Source organism: Cheilinus undulatus, linkage group 13, assembly GCF_018320785.1.
Source record: "Cheilinus undulatus linkage group 13, ASM1832078v1, whole genome shotgun sequence".
Taxonomy (NCBI): domain Eukaryota; kingdom Metazoa; phylum Chordata; class Actinopteri; order Labriformes; family Labridae; genus Cheilinus; species Cheilinus undulatus.
In genome coordinates, this window is record NC_054877.1 from 47,407,474 (window position 1) to 47,432,395 (window position 24,922).

Sequence of the window (24,922 nt, forward strand, 5' to 3'; positions counted from 1 at the left end):
CTCCGTGTACCTGTTTGATAATTTTAGTCTTTTTGTCATCCAGGCTTGCACTTTTGCATCTAAACTTCTTAGAAAAACCTTGTTTGACATCTAACATGCGTATATTCCGTCTTAAAATGATTATAAATTAGACGCAGTGCTGAGATGAACTTCTCCCCTTATAGATGGCTGGTGCGTTACTGTAGATGCGTACAAACACGTGTCTTGCATCACTGAGGATGAGTCGTGAGTGGACCAGAGTCAAGCAAGTCAGGGTGAAAACACCGCAATCTGTAAGGAAGCTTTCATAGCAAACATCCTCTGCCCCAGTTTCCCCTTTAGTGCTTTTATTTTGAAGGCAGAGACCCTAATCTTCTTGTGTGCTTGAGTGTGACTTGACTCATCCTTCCTGGAGGGTTCAGGCTACGTGAGAGGCTGCGAGTACGCAGGGATGTCAAGTGCTAAGAAAGATGATCCCAATTCCCAAAAAATCTAATTTTCAGTGCAAAATATGAGTTTTATTTTGTGAATTTGTCACTTTTATACCTCACAATGTTAAAACTAACATTAATCAACATTGGGGAGTATTGCTTAGAGATGTAATTTGGCCCTCTGATGTTCCTAACATATGATGAGCGCATGTATTTTTATCCCAGCGCATGACCTCTGCTGATTGTTTGATCTGTAGTGTGATCTGTCATCTGTACATGCAGTGCAGTAGGTTAAACCACAGCTATTGTTGGCTGTTACATAACTCTGCTCCTATGGCACATTTCATGAAGTGCACTGAGCCGTCATCTCACTGTGTCCCTGCAGCCAATCACAGCACATCAAGACTGGTATTAAAATCAGTGCTTGTGGTTATGGCAGGCATTGCAACAGGATATTTTCCTCCTGGCATTTTGTGAGGTTTCATGAAGCTGCACTTCGAAGCAGAAACGATGAGCCAGCGTGCCTCCACTGTCCTAGTTTCCTCTCATTCATAAAAACTGGCTCTCTAACAGGGAGTACAATGGCTTTTTGTCACAGCAATTCGTTCAGTGCTTTGGTGCCAAATTCATTTTGTTGCATTGTGAATTTAGAGGAAAGTACTATAAATAATATTTAATAAGGCTGGGCAATTAATCGCAAATTAGATTAAATCACAATATGGCCTGCTGCAGTATTCTAATGGCAGACAGTGCAATATTTCTTTAACCTCAAATGTGTCAGAATACCAGATACAGTGTTTTGCAGTAGATGTTTTATGCTCTACAGCAGTGTTACCCAACCCTGCTCAACCAAAGAGCTAAACTGTTGAAAAATAGCTTTGCAAGAGCCACAATCTAAGTGGTGAAAAGTGACAAAAATGGCATGAAGTACAATCAAAATAAGTTAAAGGTGGCAAAAATAGTCAAAAAGCAGCAAAAAATGAGTGAAAGTGACTAAAATGGGCTAAAGTAGCAAAAATGAGCTAAGAAATAGGAAACAAGTGGTACATAATGGCAAAAGGTAGATTAAGTGGGCAAAAATGACCAAAAAAATGGTGAAAAAGGGCAAAAATGGGGAAAAGAGAGGCAAAAAAAAGAAGCAAAAATTTTGGAAGAAAGGAAACAAGTGATATTTAATGGCAAAAGGTAGCTTATTTAGACGAAAAGAGGCAAAAAATAGGAAACAAGGGCAAAGAAAAGAAAAAAGTGGCAAAATGGAAGCGCAAAAATTTTGGGAAAAAAGTTACCAAATGGTATGTAATGGCAAAAGGTTGCTTAAATGGGCAAAAAGTGGTGAAAAATTGTGAAAAAGGGCAAAAAATTGGATTACAGTGGAATAAATGGGGAAAAAGTGGCAAAAGAAGTTGCAAAATGGCCCCAAAAAAGGGGTATTTAATGGCAAAAGATAGCTGAAATGGGTGAAAGTGGCAAAAATGGCATTAAGTACAATCAAAATAAGTTAAAGGTGGCAAAAATAGTCAAAAAGCAGCAAAAATGGATGGAAAGGGGAGAAAATTTGGAGAAAACGTGGAAAATAGTCAGGAAGTAGCAATAGGGCCATAGTTTGGACACCCCTTATCTATTTACTGATACTCAAAGTAAAAGGAAAATATTCCTTAAACGCTGTTGGAGTTTGGTCCATATTGTAGTATCCCACTGGGGTCTGATGTTTACAGAGCTAATGTCAATGAACAGATCTCTCTTTTCTCTCTAACTGTAATCATAACATCAGAACTATTGGAGTTCAATGATAATTTAAAAAACTGTCTCCAAATCACGTCTTTACCCTAACAATACACACAAAGTTTATGCAGTGTGGGATGTACTGATCTTCTTCTCCGTGCTCCTCTCTCTCTCTCCCTCTCTCTCTCTTTCTCTCTCTCTCTCTCTCTCTCTCCCTCTCTCTCTCTCTCTCTCTCTTTCTCTCCCTCTCTCTCTCTCTCTCTCTCTCTCCCTCTCTCTCTCTCTCTCCCTTGTACACTGCTGTCTGTCTGTCCCTGTCATATCAGACCTGTATGCTAAATTCAGACCTAAACAGCATCAGCTACGATGTTAGTGGAGAAAAAAATGCATCATTTTATACATTAATCTTTAATCAGAAGTTAGCGCAGACTGAGAGCTCTGTCCTCTCACTGACAGCCAACTCCCTGCAACCGTCACTGCATAATTGGAGAGGATGAGGCTAACAGAGAAGTAAGCTAGCAGATAGGCTACACCTTTTTAACATCGTCTTGCCTGCGTGCCTTAAAATTAAAAATTGGGATTATAGCAGCGCTCCTCTTCAACATAACGACACCTGTACGGCGTCTGCCCTGAGCCTGCCCCGTCTGTCAGAGCGCCAGCAGGTCACTCTCTCACCATCGCGGAGCGTGGCCGCTCGTGCTCCAGATGCACAGGATTGCACATGACGAGAGGAAAAAACATTCTGCTTGAGTCTAAAATGTACCAGAAATAAGAAATAAATGGACTGGGCATGAAATTCAAATCTCTAATCAAAGTGGAGTGAAGTTTTTTGGGCAACAAGTCAAACCTAAAGTCTTACCCGCGTGTCTCTCTCACTTGTCATAGCACCCGTGCCATGAGGAGTGAAAACCTCTTAGCACTGACCAGTTTTCTTGTAGCATTTGCGACCTATGTCACACTGTACAGCCCTGCTTCCTTAGGTTTTCTGGGGCAATGGTATTTAAAATTGAGACACAAAAGAGCCATATGTGGCTCCGGGACCACACGCTGAGTATCACTGATCCAGATTGTTATGAAAGTATAAAAACAGCATCTTGGGTGTTGGTTTAGATCAGCGGTTAGAGCGGGCGCCCATACACAGAGGCCGTAGTCCTCAATGCACTGGTTTTGGGATCACTGTCAGTCTCAGTGCCATTTGGTGCATGTCTTCCCCCACTCTCATTCCCCATATTTCCTGTCTCTCTTTAGCTGTCCTTTCCAAATGAAGGCAACAGCCCCCAAAATAATCTAAAAAAAAGATGCCAGCATCTGTGATGTGGGGGTCATGCTTCCATCCAGGTGATGTTTGTTTCAGGGACATCCCTGCTCATTTCAGACAGTTACAACAGCATGGCTTCACAGTGAAATAGGGCGAGGCCTATACTGACCAGCATACAGCCCAGACCTGTCTACCCTTGAAAATGTATGGCGCATTTCAAAGCACAAAATATGACAACAGAAACCCTGCACAGATGAGAGACTGAAGATGCACATGTAGCATGAATGATTACATATCATGCAATCATTCTCAAATGCCATTTTTTAGAATAGTCTTCAGAAAAATCCTACTTTATTTTTTTGTACTTTTTTCGTAATATGTGTGGTAATGATTTTTGCAGCTTATCATGAGCTCTAATCTGCATTAACGTCTGATAAAAACTGTGATTGCAGCGCCATGCTCAACTTTTACTGGAACTATTTTTACATGAATAGTTTTTTTCTATGCTGTGCTGTTAGTAAAGCCTGACATCGTTATCTGTGGAGTAGTCACATCCCTGCCACATTTTCTAGATAGTGTGTGGTGTAGGAGGACATTTGGCAGAGAGGAATCCTGCTGGCTGTGAGGAGCAGCTTGGGCCCGCTGTGCTCATTTCTACACTCGTACCGATGCAGAGAACAGGCCGGGAATATTTTATCAGACCACCTGCTGTTTTGAAGTCATATTTATACCTTTAAATATTCACTGTTTAATACAGATCTTTGAATGGGACATGACTCAATATTTGTAACTGAAAACACAAGAAATGAGCTTTTTTGTGTTTATTTTTCTTTTTTTTTCTGGACAATTAAAGGTACAGTATGTTGAATCCCCACTCTTACAGGCTTACATTATTTAAATGTGACTAAACCTATGTAAAACATCAGTTTGATATGTATAAGGTATCAGATTTCAAACTGTTTTCACCACACATTAAGGTGCATCCCCACAAAAAAATTAAGGATTACCACTTAGTATCTAAATGGTGTTGATACAGAGCCTTGCATTGCATAAATAATAGTGCTGTTTAGGTCTGAACGATTTGCAAAAATAATCTATTTGTGATTATTTTTCCCAATATTGTGATTTAATGTGCTATTATTTCTAAGCTCCCCATCTTATGTGTTGTTTAACAAACACAAGCAATAAATCACTCTTTATTAAAAAGAGCACCATATTAGATAAACAAAACTAGGAATACATCACTTTAAAAAAAGAAAAGGCATTTTGATCCATTTCTTTTCTTGTTATTCTTGTTTTGAATAAGAAAAACACATACATGAGGGAGAAAAGTAAGATTTTTTATAAAAAAAAATCCACAAAAGAAACTCTGTTTGCATATAGTGTAGAGCAGTGATACTCAACATGTGGCACTTTTATGTCTTAATCTGAAATATAATTCCCCCAGAAAACCTAAAAAAAAAAAAGAAACTTTTTTTTTTGCCATTTTCACCATTGTTGCCACTTTTCACCCATTTCAGTTATCCTTTGCCATTAAATATCCCTTTTTGGGGCCATTTTGCAACTTCTTTTGCCACTTTCCCCCACTTATTCCACTGTCATCCAATTTTTTTGCCCCTTTTCACCATTTTTTGACATTTTTTGCCCATTTAAGCGACTTTTGCCATTACATACCACTTGTTTAATTTTTTTCCCAAAATTGTTGCTTCTTTTTTCCACTTTTTTTCCCTTTTTTGCCCTTGTTTCCCATTTTTTGCCTCTTTTAATCTAAATAAGCTACCTTTTGCCATAAAATATCACTTGTTTCCTTTTTTCCCCAATTTTTGCCAATTTTCCCCTTTTTTGCCCTTTTTCACATTTTTTGTCATTTTTTGCCCATTTAAGCTACCTTTTGCCATTACATACCACTTGTTTCCTATTTTTTTTTTGCTCATTTTTGCTACTCGAGATGGCTTTTTGCCAATTTTAGTCACTTTTCACTCTTTTTTTTTTGGATGCTTTAGGACCATTTTTGCTACTTTCTGACTATTTTCCACGTTTTCTCCCAATTTTCGCTCCTTTTCATCCATTTTTGCTGCTTTTTGACTATTTTTGCCACCTTTAACTTATTTTGATTATACTTCATGCCATTTTTGTCACTTTTCACCACTTAGATTGTGGCTCTTTCAAAGGTATTTTTCAACAGTTTGGCTCTTTGGTTGAGCAGGGTTGAGTAACACTGCTGTAGAGCATAAAACATCTACTGCAAAACACTGTATCTGGTATTCTGACACATTTGAGGTTAAAGAACTATTGCACTGTCTGCCATTAGGATACTGCAGCAGGCCATATTGTGATTTATTCTAATTTGCGATTAATTTCCCAGTAACGCTGCCATAGACTGTAGAAAGAATTGGACAAAGCCGTCTGCTTACAATAGGTGGACTCAGATGGCTCTTGAAGTCAGTTGCTGTCGCAACCGAACTTTGGACGAACCTAACGGCCCACCCACTAAGCTGAACTTCCTGTCAGCCAGCTAGCTAGCATTTTGGTTGACAGAAACATAGCTTCTGCCAGTTGAGCTATCTGTCAATCAAACCACCCCACAAATAATGTTAAAACGCAAAGATTGCAGACTGGGTCAAAGATTTATGATCTGTCTTGTTTGTAATTTCACTAAGTGCTCCTGCAGACATCCTCAAGGATGTTTTTTGTCCTCTCCCTGGCTCCGTTTCCATTTTAACCTTTTTACCTCGCCACTTGTCTGCACATCTGTCTGATTGTCATTCCTTGTTAGTGTTGTTGTGTCTCCTTTTCCTGACTCATTCCCTCTCTCCCTGTCAGTGGAAGTTAAATCATCCAGTGGCAGAGTCACAAATGATGAAAAAGTGAAAAATGTGATCTGAGTTTCATTCTTGTGTGAAATAAGCCTGAATGTAGGTGTTAAATATCTAAGAGGAAATACTGTTTGTCCATAGATACTTGGGCTACACATTGTGGAAAAATGTCAAATTTCAATGCGTTTTTTTTTCTTTTACACCTACCAAGAAATATTTTCTCGTTACTACTGCCAAATTGCTAAATGTCATTTTCAAGCTATTAACAACCCAACATTTTAGTACCTTTTTGACATATATTCAACAATGCATATGAATTTCTGCTCTTAAGATATTTTGACAGTAACTTGCATCTTTAAAGAAACATTTAAAATGACCGAACAACTGGTTAAATGAAGCTGTCACTTTTTTTTGTTCTGTTGTAGAAAGCGGACATGTCTTAGTGTTTTTGGTAAACTAATACAAACATGCAGTAGATACTTAAGTGTTACATATGTGTCAAACACTCTATCAGTTTTTCAAGCATGAGGATTGACATTGCCTCTCCTTTGAAATTTATCGTCTTTGTCCTGTTCCAGGTATGAACGGTGCGGTCCGGGCGGTTGTCCGAATGGGAATCTATGTGGGAGCAAAGGTGTACTTCATCCACGAGGTGAGTCATGACTCAGGCTCCAGACTTAGCCTCCGGATACTCTGCAGTCTCCTCCACAATAGACTCAGAGCCAAATAAATCCAGACAATTCAGGCCACAGGTCCTGATAGAAAGAGCCGGCTGAACCTGATCACCTGACCTGAAGAAGAGTTTGGTAACACAATCCTTCTGAGGGGTTCTACATAATATTTTCCTTTATAGCATGTAAACGTGTATTTGTATGTTATGAATTGCAATTTAAAGATTTCAACTTGCAGAAAGAGTTTTTAATTTTCACATTTTTTTTTAATTCGGAGTGATCCAGGACTTTAGTCCCTGCCCAAGATAAAGCTGAAATTTTGACTGAAAGCCTGTCTCAGATTTACAACCAGATGGACTTTAAATACAAAATTACCTTTGATGGACGATAATTGGTATCCTACTGTATCAAACCATAGCAGCTGTATCAAATCCTGTTGTTTTGTAAAGTATTATAACGTCATAATGTAATATATTCTGTTGTGCAATACAACAGCCTACTATTCTGTAACCTTGCATAATGCATCGTAATGTAATTGTTATACAACGTAATATAATACAACATAACGTAATGTTATGCAATGTAATGTTATGCAATGTAACATAATGTTGTGCAGTATAACTTAATGCAACACAACGTAATGAAACACAACTTAATGCAACCTAACGTAATGTAGTACAACTTAACACAACGTAATGCAGCTTAATGCAAAGAAACATAATGCCACGTAACCCAATATAACATAATGCAACATAACACAATGTAATATAAAGTAACGGAACGCGATGTAATGTAATGAAACGTAGTTAAATGCAACATTACCTAAAGCATTACGTAATACAATGTAACATAATGCAACATTACGTAATGCAAAGTAACATAATGCAACGCAGTGTAATGCAACATTACCTAATGCAACATAACAAAATGCAACATAACGTAATGCAACGTAATGTATTTCAACGTAATGTAATGCAACATAACATAATAAAACATAATGCAACGTAACATATGGCAATGTAACATAATGAAACATTACGTAGTTAAATGCAACATTACGTAATGCAATGTAACGTAATGCAACGTAAAGTAATGCAGTGTAATGAAATGCAACATAACAATGCAACGTAACCTATTGCAGCATAACGCAACGCAACATAACTGATGCAACGTAAAGTGATGCAACATAATGTCATGCATCATAACGCAACACAACATAACATAATGCAACCCACCTAACTTTATGTCCACTTTATGTTGAAGTATTCAAGCAGTGAAAATCACAACCATAACTGATATAATTTACAGATTGAAAGTAACAATAAAACAATATTGTGCAACATTTTTTGCCATTGAAAGTCTTTGAATTAAAATTCCACAGTGTAGTAAAAAAGCTTATGCTCAGTAACTACAGGTAAACTGTCCTTTCCAGTAACATATGTGACGTGCAGGTTTGACACATTTAGGAAAGGCTGATTCCTTTCCCAGCTATGCCATAAATTATACATTTAGAGAAATACATGATAAATCTTTAAGATTGAACCTTTAAAAAAAAACCCTGCATATTTACTATTGTAGGATAGTGTACCACATGCTGCTCAGAAACTCTAATCTTTTGTTGTATTTAGCTGTAAATGTGGTCAATATTCAACGGTCTGAGTGTACAAGCGCAGCTGAAACTGGCGCGACGCCATTGCAGACAGTGACAGAGGCAGGTAGAGACGATCTGCTCTCAGTGTGGGTATAATTGGATTAGTAGTGGCAGGCTTCATCCCTCACTGACTACACTGTCATCCTGATCAGCCTGGAGTAACCCTGAGCTGTAAGTAATGACAGCTAAGTGCTGTGACACTAGTTAGTATTCTGGGAACAAATAAAAACTCAACAACGACAACTTCAACCACAGAGAAAAACTGACCAACAGCAATTCTGTTTGCTTTATCACATAAATTAGACAAAAAGCTCATCATACTCTGGTTTAAATGTGTGGAATATTTTTTTTATTTGTCTTAAATGCCTATTGAGAAAAGTCTGATGCAGGATGAGAAAAAAAGTGACAAGTCCTAATAACTGTTGGCATAGAATTCATAAATGATCTTGTTTATTTTAATCATGTTTGTTTCTTGTTTTCTTCTCAGGGCTACCAGGGGATGGTGGATGGTGGAGACAACATCAAGGAGGCCACGTGGGAGAGCGTGTCCAGCATGCTGCAAGTGGTAAGCAGAGCTTTCTGCTGCTGTTTCAGGTCAGACACCCTGACCCTCTTTGCTGTAAACACACTTCTAAGTGAAGCTAAAGTTAAAGTGCATGCACTTCTATCCACATTGCATTTGATTCTATTCATTCTAGGGCTTGTTTTAAATACTTTATGATCGAGGGGCAGGGGTTTTCGTGCTTGTGCTTGGGTCAGTGGGTTGAATACCTGCTGTGTCAATGGACATATGTGGTGATTATTGGAGGTGACTCGGCAGCAAAGCCATTAGCTTTGAGCCAAAGTAGTTCATGATTGCATTAGACCTGTTGACTGTTTGTCATTGTCAGACTGTCATTGTCCAAATGGGATTACACTCAGCGCCACATTTAAAAACATTCAACTTCCAGAGCAGCATTATTACAATGAATCAAGAATAAGATGCTGCATAATACAGGACTATCTGATTAAAAATGAGAAAAGTTTCCCATAACAGTACGAGTTAAAGGGAGTTTTGTGATTTTAGGTTGTCCTTTGTGTTTCTGCAGGGGGGCACAGTCATCGGCAGCGCTCGCTGTAAAGAGTTTCGCAGCCACGAGGGCCGCCTGAAGGCCGCACACAACCTCGTCCAGCGCAGCATCACCAACCTGTGTGTGATCGGAGGAGACGGCAGTCTGACCGGAGCCAACCTGTTCAGAGAGGAGTGGAGCGGCCTGCTGGATGAGCTCGTCGAGAAAGGTGAGCGCTCGCTGCGAGGTGAGCTAGCTCCACATGTGGAGAGAGAATTTATCCCCCCGTGTCTTGTGTTTCCCAGGTCTGATTAATGAAGAGGCCGCTCGCCTTAACTCGGAACTCCACATCGTGGGCATGGTCGGCTCCATCGATAACGACTTCTGCGGCACAGACATGACCATCGGTACTGACTCGGCTCTGCACAGGATCATTGAGGTGGTGGACGCCATCATGACCACCGCTCAGAGGTGAACATATTTATATATCATATGAAATAAATGCCATGAAAAAGGTTCTTTGGTCCAGTTAAGCTGTTCAGAGTTGCTTGCTTTGACCTGAATCTGAAAGGAAAGGCTGCCTTGGCTTGAGGGGCAAAGTGTCTTAACGTGGTGGGTCCTCTTAAAGTTCTTGTTTTTGCCACTGGCGGGCTCAGCTTGTTATTTACAACTTTCCAGACAAGATCCCTGCAGGAATGGACTTTGTGAAAGAGTAAAATTTTCTTTTTTTAACTACAAAAAGTCTTAAAACTGCTCTCTTCAAAGCTGCCAGAAACCAATGGTAAAAACAACAATTCCAGACTCCATGTCAGCAGTTCCAAAGTTTTGAACATTTTCATAATTTAGTCCCATAATATCTGGGCCTTATACATATTTTATGGCCATTTTTATTTGCACTTAGATTTACAATAAGAATTCTGGAGTACTGGTGGCCTAGCAGTTCGTTTGCTCCGAATATACAGAGGCTACAGTCTAAACAGGCGGCCTGGGCTGAAATCCGACCCTTGGCTCCTTTTCCGCACGTCATTCCCCACCCTCTCTCCCTGATTTCCCAACCTATCTACAGCTTTATCCAAATGCATGTCGACAGGCCCTAAAACAAATCTTTGAATTAAAGATGAACTTAAATCCTAGTCTTAGAGCCTTTAAACTTGTAGGATGTCCAGTTTAGACTAGATAATGGTTTGAATCAAGGTTTCAGTGAACAGATCCTCTTTCTTGTTTCTCATCATTCTCATTTCTTTCTGTTTTTCCAGCCACCAGAGGACGTTTGTGCTGGAGGTCATGGGGAGGCACTGTGGGTAAGCTCTTTGACATTTCTGTGTTGCTCTTATTCACGCTGTGTTGTTTTTTATGGCTGCGTCTTTCTCTTCTTTCAGTCTCAGATTGATGGAGAGTTGCTCATGTTATTTCATGTTTCCTGGTGCAATACCAATAATCATTTCTATTCTATTATAGTCCATAAAACAATAACTTTGAGATACATAATGAATGAAATATATGAAAATGTTACTGCAAGTAAGCTTGGTGCAGCAATTCCAATCTTAACTCATAATTCATGTATTTTTCACATTCAAATTTGACTTTAGTGTACAGTATATCTAACCTGTCAGACAAAAGGTCTTCTCTTGAAAGGACACACTGTTTAGACTAGGGCTGAACGATTTGCTAAAATAATCTAATTGCAATTTTTTCCTGCAATATTGCGATTGCGATTTGAAATGCGATATTTAGGTTCCTCAGTTTTTCTGTTGTTTAACAAACATCAGCAAGAAATCATTCTATATTATAACAAGTACAATATTAGATGAGTTTAAACTAGGGCTAAATTTAGAAAAAAATATCTTTCTGTGATTTTGGCTCATAGCAAATTTGATATCAATCGCTTTATTAAAGGGGATGATTATTTCTCATTTTGATGAAGAAAAATAAATGCATGAGCATCAAAGCAATATTTTTGTAAAAAACAAAACAAAATAAAAAAGATACTTGAAGGTTCTAATAATGTATAAAGCAGTGATACTCAACATGTGGCTCTAGAGCCACATGTGGCTCTTTTATATCTTAATTTTCAATATTATTCCCCCAGAAAACCTTAAAAGAGGGAAACTTTATTGCACTTTTTCACAAATTTCTTCACTTTTCACTCATTTAAGCTACCTTTTGCCATTGAATGCCACTTTTTTCCTGCTTTTTTGCCACTTTTTTGCCACTTCTATCCCATTTTTGCCCATTGGGGCAGTCTTTTGCCATTTAATACCCCTTTTTTCCTACTTTTTTGCCCATTTGACCCCTTTTCTGCAACTTTTTACCCAGTGGTTGAGTAACACTGCTGTAGAGCATAAAACATCTACTGCAAAAAACTGTATCTGGTATTCTGACACATTTCAGGTTAAAGAAATATTGCACTGCCTGCGATTAGAATATTGCAGCAGGCCATATTGCTATTTAATCTAATTTGCGATTAATTTCCCAGCCCTTGTCCAAACTGCTATAATGTGATTTTCAATACCTGGTTGGAAATACCATGTATTTCAGAAAATATTTAGGGAGCTTTAATGGTATTTAAAGCTTGATTGAGTCCTAATCTTACTGCATGACAGTAAATATTTAACACAGTTGTTTAAGTATGGGTGTTTCTTTGTGTGGTGCAGATACTTGGCCCTGGTCAGTGCCTTGGCATGCGGAGCAGACTGGGTTTTTATTCCAGAAATGCCTCCTGAGGATGGCTGGGAGGAGAGCATGTGTCAGAAACTGTCTGAGGTAACACACACTCATATAGAAACACACACACATACTTTCATTTCATCAGATCCAATCCTTTCACTTTCAGTTTGATAGAACATTCAGGCGGAGTATGAAGCATAAATAAACAAACATTCTTAAAAGTACAAAAGAAGTTATTGTAGTAATCTTTATAAAGGCCTCGTTGTGAAGAAGCTCCTCGAAGGACTTCAGTAGGGCATATTTAAAGTGTTGGAGCAGATGTCTAATGTCTTGTTCCTTTCACCTCCGAGCCTGTTGTGAATCTAAAAATAACCACAGACATAAAACACCGCTGACTTCCAACTTTCTGCTCATGTTGCTCGTCGTATGACCAAACTTTACCAGGAACCTGTGAAACAACTGCTCTTAAACGTTTCACCTAGTACATTAAAGTGGAGGTAATAAAGCCATAACTGAGGTGTGTATCAATGAGTAATTGATTGGTAGTTCACAGAGAGATTTAGAGATGTGTATTAATCAGCTGGTGTAACAGATGCTGGAAAAGAGCGACTCTGGTGGGACTCGAACCCACAACCTTTGAATCACTTCTCCAGTGCTTGCCTAGAAGTCCAATGCGCTATCCATTGCGCCACAGAGCCACTTGTGTAAAGAGAAACTCCTGGTGAGCAACATATGTCTCCGTTTACACACACCCCCACCCACACACACATAAACACACACACTGAGTCAGGATGGCCACATCAGCCGGTTGTTTATCTGAACTTTTAAACCCTTGTAATCCCAGTTAAACCACAATAAAAGGAACCATTTAATCAGATGTAAAGGGGGAAATTGCAGTGTGTATTAAGGGTTAAAATGCTATTTCTAAAATGGTTCAAATTATTTGTAATGAATTCTTACAGAGAAGCTAAGTTTCAAAGTTTTTTGTTTTTGTTGTTTGTTCTTAAACAAAACTTTACTGTAAGGGTTGAGCTCTGTTTTTGTCAAGTTCCAGAAACATTCTTGTGCAGAAATGTGAATTTGTTTTGGTGAGATAAAAGGTAGAGATAGTTTCTGTTGTGTTTTTGTTGGAAAGTATTTTTTTTGTGATGGTCAAGGTCTGTAGAAACTAAATGCAAGTGTGAAAAGGCTTGTTTGGATTTGCTCTGGGCTAATCCGGGTCAAAAATAGCACCTTTGAGGGCCTTTTTATGATGTTGACAGATGTACTACACCAATCACCTTTTGGCTGGCAGCCTTCCTACAGGGCGCACTCACACTAGGCAATCTGTAAGCCAGTTGACCCCCTCCCCAGTCCCCACACTGCTCAACCCATCACATGGAGCATCCACTGATGATTAATTTATACGTGTTGATGACTCAACACTAAGTTTTGTTGTTTAGGCTGTAAAATAGCAACAGAATATGATATCTGATCTGACACTGGGGTTACGTCACCTGACCTGGGATCAGTATGTTAACTATACAGAGCCCAGGGAGGAGAGAGAGAGAGAGAGAGAGGGGTTCACAGTAAAGCCTGACTTTGCTAGAAACTGGTCAGGAATATGTGCTGGACTGGGATCCATTAGAACGAGGCCATAGTGGAGCTGTGTGTAGTTGGTAAAATTCTTCAGCTCTGATCAAAATCTTTGGAACTTGTTAAAATAAAATTAGACAAATATATATATATATATATATATATATATATATAAGTTCTCTTTAGTAAAACCCTGCCATTTTTTCAGCCTCTCTGTTTAGGACAGTGTCTCTGCTGAGCATGCAGCTGCTGCACTCGAAAGTGGGTCCTTTTGCATTGTTACTTCACACTACATTCCTGCTCTAGAAGTCCTTCTTCTACATACATACTGCGCCTAGGCTGGCCATGCAGCGTGCTGCGCTATAGGCTCAAACCCCAGACACGGTACGGATGACCTAGTGTGAGTGCATAAAGAGCGACTCTGGTGGGACTCGAACCCACAACCTTTGAATCACTTCCCCAGTGTTTAACTAGAAGTCCAATGCGCTATCCATTGCGCCACAGAGCCTGATTCTTGGTTAGAGTGATTCACTAACTAAACACTTCTGCTGGATGACAACAGTAACCAAGGTTGAAACTAGCAGCTTTCTTTAAAAGGAACCCTGCATGATCAGACAAGTTCATCTGGTTGGATAGATATTTTTATGTCTCAAATGTAAATTAAACTAAAAAACTCACTAAATATCCCACATACCTGCATTTTGAGTACATTTCAGCTCATAAACCCAGCAGGAGACCGCCATGTTTTGATCCGCGCTGATAGTGTGACGTCACGGTTCCACAGCGCTCCTCTCCGTTGCCAGCAGTAACCGTTTTCCAGATGTTTTTTCTGCTTGTAGCTGTTGCTGCCATGAGTTTGCTGCATGTCGGTTTTGTCTCCCTGCTGTCAAAGCTCTGTCATTCCTCCTAAGTTTTTCCTCAATAAACCTCCTACAAGTGACTGATTCAGTGTATAGTGGAAGCGTGCCGGGACCTTTTCAAAATAAAAAGTAATATGTACATACGAATGGAGATTCTAAAGTGGACTTTTACTTTGAAAGGTGCAAAGTAAAAGTAAAAGTATTACGCATGTTCAGCATTTCAGGCAAAGAAGAACAAAGTCATTCATAGCAGCAATCAGCAACTCTGATTTTGCGTAGAAGTCCAATGCACTGACCACTGTGCCACAGAGCCTGTTCCCCTGTGGGAATTAGATATGATATCAAACTAATCAGCAGCTTTAGTACCTATTACCACAGGGGCATCATGGTACAGACAAACTTCAAGAATCTCTCTCTTTGTAAACAGTAACTCTGGTGGGACTCGAACTTACAACCTTTAAATACCCTCTGAGTAGTTTTTCTTTTATCTAGAAGTCCAATTTGCTGTCCATTGTGCTACAGAGCTCATCTGCACTACTTAAACTGATTGATTAAAACCATTGCTCATTTGGTTAAATGTAAGTAGGAAGTACATTAAGTCAGTACATTTTGCTCCTCAGAAAAGGGATATCAGTAACTTTGTTCCTTTGTTTCAGGGTGAAAGCCTTTCCTTTTATAAAGCAAGACTGAAAATCCTCCTTCTCCATAGGAATATCAATAACTTGGTTCCTTTCTTTCGGGGTGAAAGCCTTTCCTCTATTAACTAGAAAGGCTGTCTGAGGCAGCAGACCCACGCCTAAGCAGTGCCACCGAGGAACTCACGTTCCCATTGATTACTATGGTGTTCAAAATTTCAAAGTCAGAGAAAAAACAAACGGGTGCGCGGATCATCACCAAAATGTAATCGATTCTTCCCTGTCACTATCCCAACATGCCCTGAAAGTTTGGTGAGGATCTGACTTTCCGTTCTGGAGTTATCTGGTACACATACAAACAAACGGAACCCTTTACATAACCCCCTGCAGATTTCATCGGTGTTGGTAATAATGACTCTGGTGGGGTTTGAACCCACAACCTTTGAATACCTTCTGAATTGTTTTTATACCTAGAAGTCCAATGCGTTGTCCATTGTTCTACAGAACCCGTTGTTGATAATTAATCTGAGAAATTTAGATTGAAAAAGCTCCTTCTCCTTAGGAATATATCAATAACTTTCAGGGTGAAAGGCTGTCTATAATTAATGACTCCGGTGGGACTTGAACCCACAACCTTTTAATACCTTCTAAATTCAGTTTTGCCTAGAAGTCCAATGCGCTGTCCATTATGCCACAGAGCCGATGTAATGATCCTCTTAAATGGAGTCTGAAAATTTGTGTCTTAACGCTCCAGATATGTTGGAATATGGTTGCTGTCAACATGTGAAAACTCTGAGATCTACATGTCACTGAATTCTGGATTTACATTGTTAGAAAGTTTTTCACCTCTTTCCTGGCTGGGTTTCATGTGGGCGGGGCCAATATGTGGGCTTATGATGTCATAAGCCCACAGTAGGGAATAACCCCGCCCCTCTAACACTACAATATAAACTCACAGAGCAGTTCATCTCAGTCCAGTCTGTTGTTCGCTGATGTCACTGCCTTTATTGAAAGTTAACAGTCAGTTAAATGCAGTTTTTTTGTTCATTGTAAGGTAAATTTACTAAATCTATCAGCCATAGTGGTCTATGGATCACTGAAAGCATCAGGACAGAGATGTGAGCCAGAATATGGACTTTCCTCTATTAAGTATTTTTTTTTAATTTAAGAGGATCGTATTTCTCCTAAGTGGGCGTGGCTTCAGCTCATTCAACAGACACACCCACACCATCCTGGAGCAGTTTTTACTGCTTCAAAAGGCATTTATTGCAGCAATCAGCATTTCTGAAAGTCTTTCTTCACTATATGCAAACTCTAGTGGGACTCGAACCCACAACCTCCTCCTCCATTTGTCTAGAAGTCCAAAAGGTTCAGGCTTTAATGCAAAGAATGAGAAGAAAAGCAGAGATCATCAACTCTGGTGGGACTCAGATCAACAGAATTTGAAATACACCTCATGTGACACACTTTCACATTGCACATTTATCCATTGCACCACAGTCTGCCATGAGAAAAATAACATCAAAGAACCGTGATAATGTCTTTAGATTTTTTTTTTTTTCAGATTTTACTGACTGATATATTTTTCAGTAGAACTGACATTTGAGTGTTTGTTATCGTCCAGAGCCGCTCTCGAGGTTCCAGGTTGAACATTATCATAGTTGCTGAAGGAGCCATTGACAGACAAGGACGGCCCATTTCTTCTAGTTTTGTGAAGGATGTGAGTAAGCTCAGTCTGAGACTGAAGCAGAGGGGAAACCAGGAGCTGGAACTAAAGGTGGACAGTCATTCTTTTTTCTTATCAAGACACTTTCTACATTGTGAGGAAGGTTTCATTTTAAATATCACTTAATATCTTTTTCTGTGTCTATTTTAGCTACCATTTACAGCTGTTATAGCAACCAAAAATTGGGGAATTTGTCAGAGAAGGGGCCCAGAAAGAAGCTACCTCACAATTCAGCGGCACCATCTAACCATCTAAAGTTAGAGAGTCATGTGAGGTTCTTTTGGGCCCATTCTTCAGTATTCTTGCAAAGTTAGTGTGCCTAATTGAGCAACAATCATGCAGCAAGATGTGTATAGGAAACTTCTTCAAAAATGTGGCAAGTGTTCAGAAAAAGGACCAAACAAAGTGCTAAAATGTCCTGGTGTTCTTTAGAGGAAGGTGGTTTTAATTGAGTTCATCCTCCATCTCTGGTTCCAGCTTTTGGTGATGCAAAAATGTTTTCTGTCATGTTTTTTAAATGCTTTGCTTCTGTGTATCCCTCCCTCTGTAGAACCGAGCCGGTAAGAAAAGGCTGAACATTATTATTGTAGCCGAAGGTGCCATAGATTGCCACAACAAGGCAATAACTCCCGATTATATCAAAGATGTAAGTATGGAAGTGTGCAGTCATCTTGTGGATCCACCCACCCCCATCAGATGCACAGATGTTTTCATTTCACCCCATGGTTTGAGGTTTCCGTTTACTTTTATGTGGGAGCACACACGTCCTTAGTGCTGACATATTGTTGATTTTTCACCTTTTAATCTTTCATAAAGGTTATTGTTTTTAAAAAAAACCTTCTCCTTTTATTTTTGGGTTCCACATTCCCACCCCAGACTCCCTCTGCACCAGTATTTTTATTTTTGATTGTTCAAATCTGCATGCATAATATTGGTACACGTGACAGCAGATGTTTTGCATGATTTCCCCTTCTGTTTTTTATTTTATTGATTGAACTTTTATCTTTAATTTGAATTGTTTTAGTTTAAGATGTCATATTTTACCTAGAGTGACTGTTGGATCAGTGCTAGATTGCAAACTTAGATTAAAGCTTTTAATGTATGTAGCATTTTAATGTTTGTCAGAATTAGTTGCTTTTCTGTGTAAAGTTTGTATAGGAAATTCTATGATACAGTAGACTTTTTGGGATATTAATGTTCAAATATCCTACATTTAACTATGTAAAATTGTGTATTGCCTTCTTTCATAACCAGCTGGTAGTCCGTAACCTTGGCTTCGACACCAGGGTCACCATCTTGGGGCATGTGCAGAGAGGAGGGACGCCCTCTGCCTTTGACAGGATCCTGGTATGTCACTATCTCTCATAATTTCGCATTTAGAAGTTCATACAGCCATGAGATGAGAAAGTGGAAGGCAGGTTGAACTTATCCGATGTTTCAGTCACTAACATGGCAACCCTCTACCCCAGCTTCCATCCCTGAGCTCAGTATTGACCTTTTAATGATTTTGATCCCTGCAGGCCAGCCGTATGGGCGTGGAGGCAGTGCTAGCCCTGCTGGAGGCCTCTGCCAGTACTCCAGCCTGTGTTGTGTCTCTGGTTGGAAACCAGGCTGTCCGACTGCCGCTCATGGAGTGCGTTCAGATGGTAAGAGACTCCGTTCATATATGTATAGCAGCTTATGAGAGACAGAGATCATACAGAGACTGAGCATAAGCCATGGAGTTCAGAAAAGTTGCATTGGTCTTACAAGGACTAGTCCTGCACAATTAACCTTATAGCAATTGCAACAGTGACCTCAGGCTGTGCAGTTACATATTCACAGAAAGGCTGCAATTATTTTTGTGTTCAGTAGGACTTGGAGAGTTTATAAAAACTCCTGCAGAAAGGCATTCGATTTTGCAATAGTGCCACTTTTGCACTGTAATTTTTAAAAAAGCAGAAGCTTTTAAGTTTTGGAAAAATATAAGCTCTTTTGTACTGTAAAAACAGTACTATAAAAACTTAAAGTTTTGTATGTCTTATGCTGCTTAAATATTTGTATTTTTTGAGTTGAAAAATACAGACTTATAAACTATCATTATTCTCTGTATTTTCCTTGATAACCAAGCAAGTAGACTCACAATGCTGCCTATGCGTTATATCATCATTGCAATCACAATATTGTCCAGTATGATTGCAGTTGCACCTTATTACTATAATGTGCAGCACTGATATGGACCATAATCTTTCTCCAGATAAATTCCAAATATTTGTTTTACTTTTTAACGTGTTTTATTTCAGATGTGATGTTTTAAAGCAGTGGTTCTCAACCAGTCCGGCTTCAGGACCCACCATTCTGTTTACAAAAATTTTTCAACAACGGATGTTAGATTAATTGTATATGTTGCAGTTTGGAGCTTGATTGGACTAAAACACCTGATATAAAAAAAGAAAAGGGACAAAACTGCCAAATTTTATACCCTCTTTCCCCATCATCATGTGTCAATTGTTGCCAGTTTTCCAGAGAACTTGTGAAATTACTTCATTATCGTGCAAAAAGTACCCATTTATGCAAGAAGAAGAGATAAATTAGTTGAAATATTGATCAAACATTTAAATTTACCCAATTTCACAGTTAAACAGGGTAAAATAAAAGGTTTCGATTAGGGCTGAACAATTTGCAAAAATAATTTAATTGCGATTTTTTTGCCAAATATTGCGTGTGCAATTTGATATGCGATTATTCTTGGGTTAATCTTATGTATTTTTTGACAAATTCAGGCAATAAATAATTCCATAAATAAGACCATGTGTATTGAAAACAATGAAATTATTTCTGGAGCAATTAATCCACAGTAGCATGAATCTGAATATGGGGGTCCAACAAGCTTTAAGCTATGAAGGAGGTGGCTGGGGTGGAGGAAGTGAGGCTGGCTACCAGCTGATCACAGCTGGGGTATGACTTTCATGAAGTAATGCTAGGCTTCATCAGTTTTATTTAGAATGAGCTAACTATTTTTGCTCATATTGCAAATGTGATGTCATTTAAATGGTTTATGGGCATTATCATTTTATGTCACTCATTTTGATTTAAAAAAACATACATAAAACACATAAAGGAGGATTTTTGTAAACCATTATAAAAGAATTGACACTTGAATGTTTGCATAATGTGCATAAAATCTCTGCCTCTGCAAAAATGTATTTATTAAACTGGTATTTTGACATATTTCAAGTTGAAGAAATATTGCAACTACTGCGATTTGAAAATTGCAGCGGGTCATATTGCAATTTAATCCAATTTGCGATTAATTGCCCAGCCCTAGTATGGAGGCATGTCCCATAAGGACTTCAGGACTTATGCCACCATTTTTTTTTCAGATGCCTATTTGTGACCCACTGAAAACTGCTACGCAACCCACTTTTGGGTCCCGACCCACCAGTTAAGAATCACTGATCCAAAGGGTATTGTCATCCAAATAGCATCAATAGGTGTGAGATTATCAACCATGAACATTACAGTAAAATAATGCAAGAAACTGCATCAGATACTATGCAAATTGTATACATGTTTCATTTGCATCTCAAAAAGTGCCCCTTCTGTGTTGTTGTATTGTTGAATTTATCTGTTTTCATGTGGAATAATCTTATAATAAGCCATCCTTGTCTAGGAACTGTTATGTAATTTGTGCAGCCCCATGTTATCTTAATAACTGTCTGGGATGCAAAATGAGACACAGAGGTAGAAACTCTGCAACAAGATTTTAGTTTTCTTTAGTTTTCTACATCTGTGTGTGGCTTTTTAGCAATAATGTGATTGGATTTATGGACTGATGTTCTCAACAAACAATAACATGACAAGGACTGGTTTGAAATTTGATTGATTATATTGAGTTCTGATATCAGGTCAGCTCTGAAGCTGTGTTGTTAATGCAGAGTATGGACACACATGCTAAAGGATCTTGGATCTTGTGATCCAAACAGGTCATCAGTCCCTGATCATGCATGGTCTAAACCAGTGGTTCTCAACTGGTCTAGCCTCAAGACCCACCAATATCGTTGATGTTGACCCAAACTTCCAAAGATTTTCAACAATGCACAAGAAAACTGACATGTTTCACACCCCCTTTCCCCATGACAGCATGCAGATTTTAGCCACTTTTCAAATAATTGCATTTCAAATCGCAATCACAATATTGCAGGAAAAAAATGCGATTAGATTATTTTTGCAAATTGTTCAGCCCTAGTATGGATGCATGCTCTTTGTAGACTTTTGCCACTATTTTCTCCCAGACACATTTGCAACCCACTGAAAACTGCTCCCCAAACCCCCAGTTGAAAACCACTGGTCTAAACAACATGACTCCAGAGATCAACATCAAATCCAGAATGACATAACCAGCTGAGAAGATCATGCTGCCTCTAACAGCTGCTCACCGAGTCAGTCTGAAGTGACTGTTTTTCACGGCCCAGTCATTTGAAGATGACTCATCTTCATTTCACACTTCAGGCAGTGAGAAGCTTATGTCATTAACGCAGCAGCTTCTGGAGACATAAATCTGATCAGATCACTTGTGAATTGCAGCTTATACAGCCTGTCACGTCAGAGAAAATGCATTCTCAATCAGCAGACACTGAAGTTGCTCTTTATATTTTTCCATCAGACCCAAGAGGTCCAGAAGGCCATGGATGAGAAGAAATTTGACGAGGCAGTGAGGCTGCGTGGAAGGTATTTTCTTTACTGTAAATACTGTGTTATGATTAGATGTTTACAAAGCATTTTCAAAAGAGGGTAAAACCCGTAAACAGCTATGACTGAGATTATAGAGCTATTACCATGTAAAATCACCATACAGAGTGCATTGCACAAAAATGGTAGCCTTAATGTGAATGCATTTATCACATTTTCTCCAAATATAGAGATATTGTGTCTGCCTTTGAGCCACATACTAAAACAAAACATTACTGCCAATCAAACAAGAATACTATGACTTAATATGCAGGCTTCCTTTTAAAGTAGTGATGTTCTAAAACCATTTTTTCCTTTTTTTTGTCACAAAAACAAGAAAAGTATAAGGGAGCAAAGTACTGAGTCTACCAGTTGCAACAGAGCTGACATCCATCGCTCCTCTCTCATTAACTTGTCTGTTTTTCTGCAGGAGTTTTGAAAACAACCTGAGCACGTACAGACTCCTCTCCTACAGGAAAGCTGACTCTGAACTCCCAAATGTAAGTGCCATCACCCTTAATAAAAGTAAAGATATTCCACTCATGAATAAGATAATCAGAGTGTAATTCTTCTAATGCATCTCTCCACTAGCGGCTCAGAGATATTTACGGTAGACTGAGGTATTTTTGGACCAGGTGACTTGTGGGTGCTGCAGTCTTTTTGTGACACTAACAGCATGTGTTTTTCTGTGAATGTCTCCATCCTGAGGGAGAGGAGGAGGAGGCGGGGGATGAAGAGCTGGTGGATGTATGTTGTTTGTAAGACTCTGAGGCTTCTGTAGGCGTAGTCCACAGAGCAGAAACGCTTTACAGCTACTAGTTTCGACCTTTTAGTCCACCCTGCTTCCAGCATAAGAAATCTTTGAATATTTACGGGTAACTTATCTGGATAAAATATACGTTTTTCCTGGGCTTAACTTCCATTAATCTGATATTCCTGACTCCATTCTGTTTCCTTTTTAACAGTGCCACAAACTGACAGTACCAGCGATAATGATCCGACGTTGTGTCTGTCTTTGCTCACTCCCCATGGCTCTGCTTTCAAGTAGAACTGTAGAAATGCTCTAGTGTTGCTGCTGAAGGCATCCCGGCACATACAGACTTAGTCAGCTGCATTGTCTGCTTGGTGAACTTTCCTCCTTTCAGCCTGTGGAGAATCTGGCTGACATTGTCCTTGCTGATTCATAACTCAAACTGGGAAGGCTCCACGCTCATTGCTTTTAAAATGGGAAAAATAAACTACTGATGCAGGTTTGGGAGCTCTAAATATGAGAAGAAAAAAATCCAGATCATTAAACAAAATCTTAAATTAGACAAAGATAACCAGAGTGAATACAAAAGTAAGTTTTTACATGATGATTTCATTTATTAAGGGGAAAAATCCATCCAAACCTACTTGGCCCTATGTGAAAACGTCATTCTCTCCTAAACCTCATAACTGGTTGTTCCATCCTTGGCAGCAACAACTGGAAGCAAGCATTTGAGAGAACTGGCAATAAGTCTTTCTATTCACGAGATGAGACAAAACTGTAACTTTTGTCTGGTCAGTCCACAGAATGTTTCCCCCAAAGTCTCGGGGATCATCAGGATGCTTTTAGTCAAATGTGAGACGAGCCTTAATGTTCTTTTTGGTCAGCAGTGGTTTTGGCCCTAGAACTCTCCCATGATGCCATTTTTGCCAATTGTCTTTCTTCTCTATTGTTGAGTCATGAACTCTAACCTTAACTCATAATGATCTAAAACATATAAGTGTTTCAAATGTAAAGAAAGAAATGAGCAGTTTAGTCTTCTCTGAATTCAGGGACTGCAAATCAACAATTGAATGTCTCTAGTATTGACGTAGAAACAATAATGTCTATATGGAACAAATATGATTGATATATACAGGTTAATCTATAACCCAAGTATATGGAAAATTTCCCATTTCAATATCTCATTCTAATCAATCAGACTGGATTCGTCTTTTTATCAATTTCACAGATATATTGAATATTTTATATTTTAATATGTTTTAATTTGATATACATCTAATATTAGCTATTATTATGTGTTTTCAGTCCCACAATATAATAAAAAAAAAAAATAATATTAATAAAAACAATAATAATAATAACAACAACAACAATAAAAATAACAACAATAATAAAAATAAAAAAATAATAAATTTTTATTTTAATTATTACAATAATAACAATAACAATAACATCAATAATGATAATAATATTAAAAAAAATAATAATAGTTATGACAATGACAATGATAACAATAATAATAATTACAATAATAATATACATAAAAATACAAATTATTATTATCACAATAATAATTATTATTATAATAGTAACAATAATTATAATAATAAAAATACATATTATTCTTTTTATTATCACAGTAATAACAATAAAAAATAATAATCATAACAATAAAATAATATAATTGTGACAATGACAGTAATAACAATTATAACAATAATATTGATAATAATGATAATAATAATAATAAAAATAATTAAAGAATTACAAATTATTATTATCACAATAATAACAATAATTAATATAATAATAATAATAATAATAATAATAATAATTATTATTATTATTACTATTATTATTATTATAAAAAGCAATACAACGATATAATTTATATTATGATAATGATTTTTATTAATATTATGATGATGATGATGACGATTATCATTATTATTATTATTATTATTATTATTATTACTATTACTATTATTATTATTATTATTATTATTATTATTATGTAAGTCCACACCTCTGAGTAATTGGGAAGGCTTCAACTTGATTAGGAGTAATAAAATAATCGTATTGACACCATGCCCTCAAGGATTATTGTTATCAGTTGTTCAGCATGTCCCACCCTGGAGATCATTTTTAATCTGGAATTATAATCAATATATTTAAGATTGTCAAAGCTAAGTACCAGTTTGAAATACATAATACCAAACTTGACAAATTTAAAAGCAAAAAAAACAAAAATAGAAAACAGTCACTGGAATGTGAAGTTTTCATGAAGAAACTGCTCAAGTCTTCAAGGGAAGATAGTTTTTTTGTACTGAGCTTTGAGTTTGTTAATATGGTGAATGAGTTTTTATAAGGTGGGCCAACTTCTGACTGTTGGTATTTGGAAGCTCATTGGCTGCTATCAGT

General features: G+C 38.0%; 1 protein-coding gene and 2 non-coding genes across 6 annotated transcripts in view; 1 reads left to right on the forward strand and 2 right to left on the reverse strand.

Moving 5' to 3' along the window:
- LOC121519788 (ATP-dependent 6-phosphofructokinase, platelet type-like) overlaps nt 1-24,922 on the forward strand; it is a 50,208-nt gene that overhangs the window by 1,271 nt on the left and 24,015 nt on the right. For 2 of the 4 annotated variants that reach the window (XM_041802701.1, XM_041802699.1), the window contains exons 2-12: nt 6,785-6,858; nt 9,016-9,093; nt 9,617-9,806; nt 9,883-10,048; nt 10,834-10,878; nt 12,232-12,340; nt 16,939-17,034; nt 18,295-18,387; nt 18,561-18,686; nt 21,686-21,750; nt 22,181-22,250. In XM_041802701.1, the coding sequence (XP_041658635.1) occupies nt 6,785-6,858; nt 9,016-9,093; nt 9,617-9,806; nt 9,883-10,048; nt 10,834-10,878; nt 12,232-12,340; nt 16,939-17,034; nt 18,295-18,387; nt 18,561-18,686; nt 21,686-21,750; nt 22,181-22,250 (1,112 nt within the window). Of the gene's footprint in view, nt 1-6,784; nt 6,859-9,015; nt 9,094-9,616; nt 9,807-9,882; nt 10,049-10,833; nt 10,879-12,231; nt 12,341-16,938; nt 17,035-17,590; nt 17,687-18,294; nt 18,388-18,560; nt 18,687-21,685; nt 21,751-22,180; nt 22,251-24,922 lie in introns of all 4 variants that reach the window. The other 2 variants (XM_041802697.1, XM_041802700.1) reach the window with 1 other exon arrangement.
- On the reverse strand, nt 12,851-12,942 carry trnar-ucu. Its single transcript is given in 2 exon segments — nt 12,851-12,886; nt 12,906-12,942. It is a non-coding gene; the product is annotated as a tRNA-Arg (tRNA).
- trnar-ucu lies at nt 14,236-14,327 on the reverse strand. Its single transcript is given in 2 exon segments — nt 14,236-14,271; nt 14,291-14,327. It is a non-coding gene; the product is annotated as a tRNA-Arg (tRNA).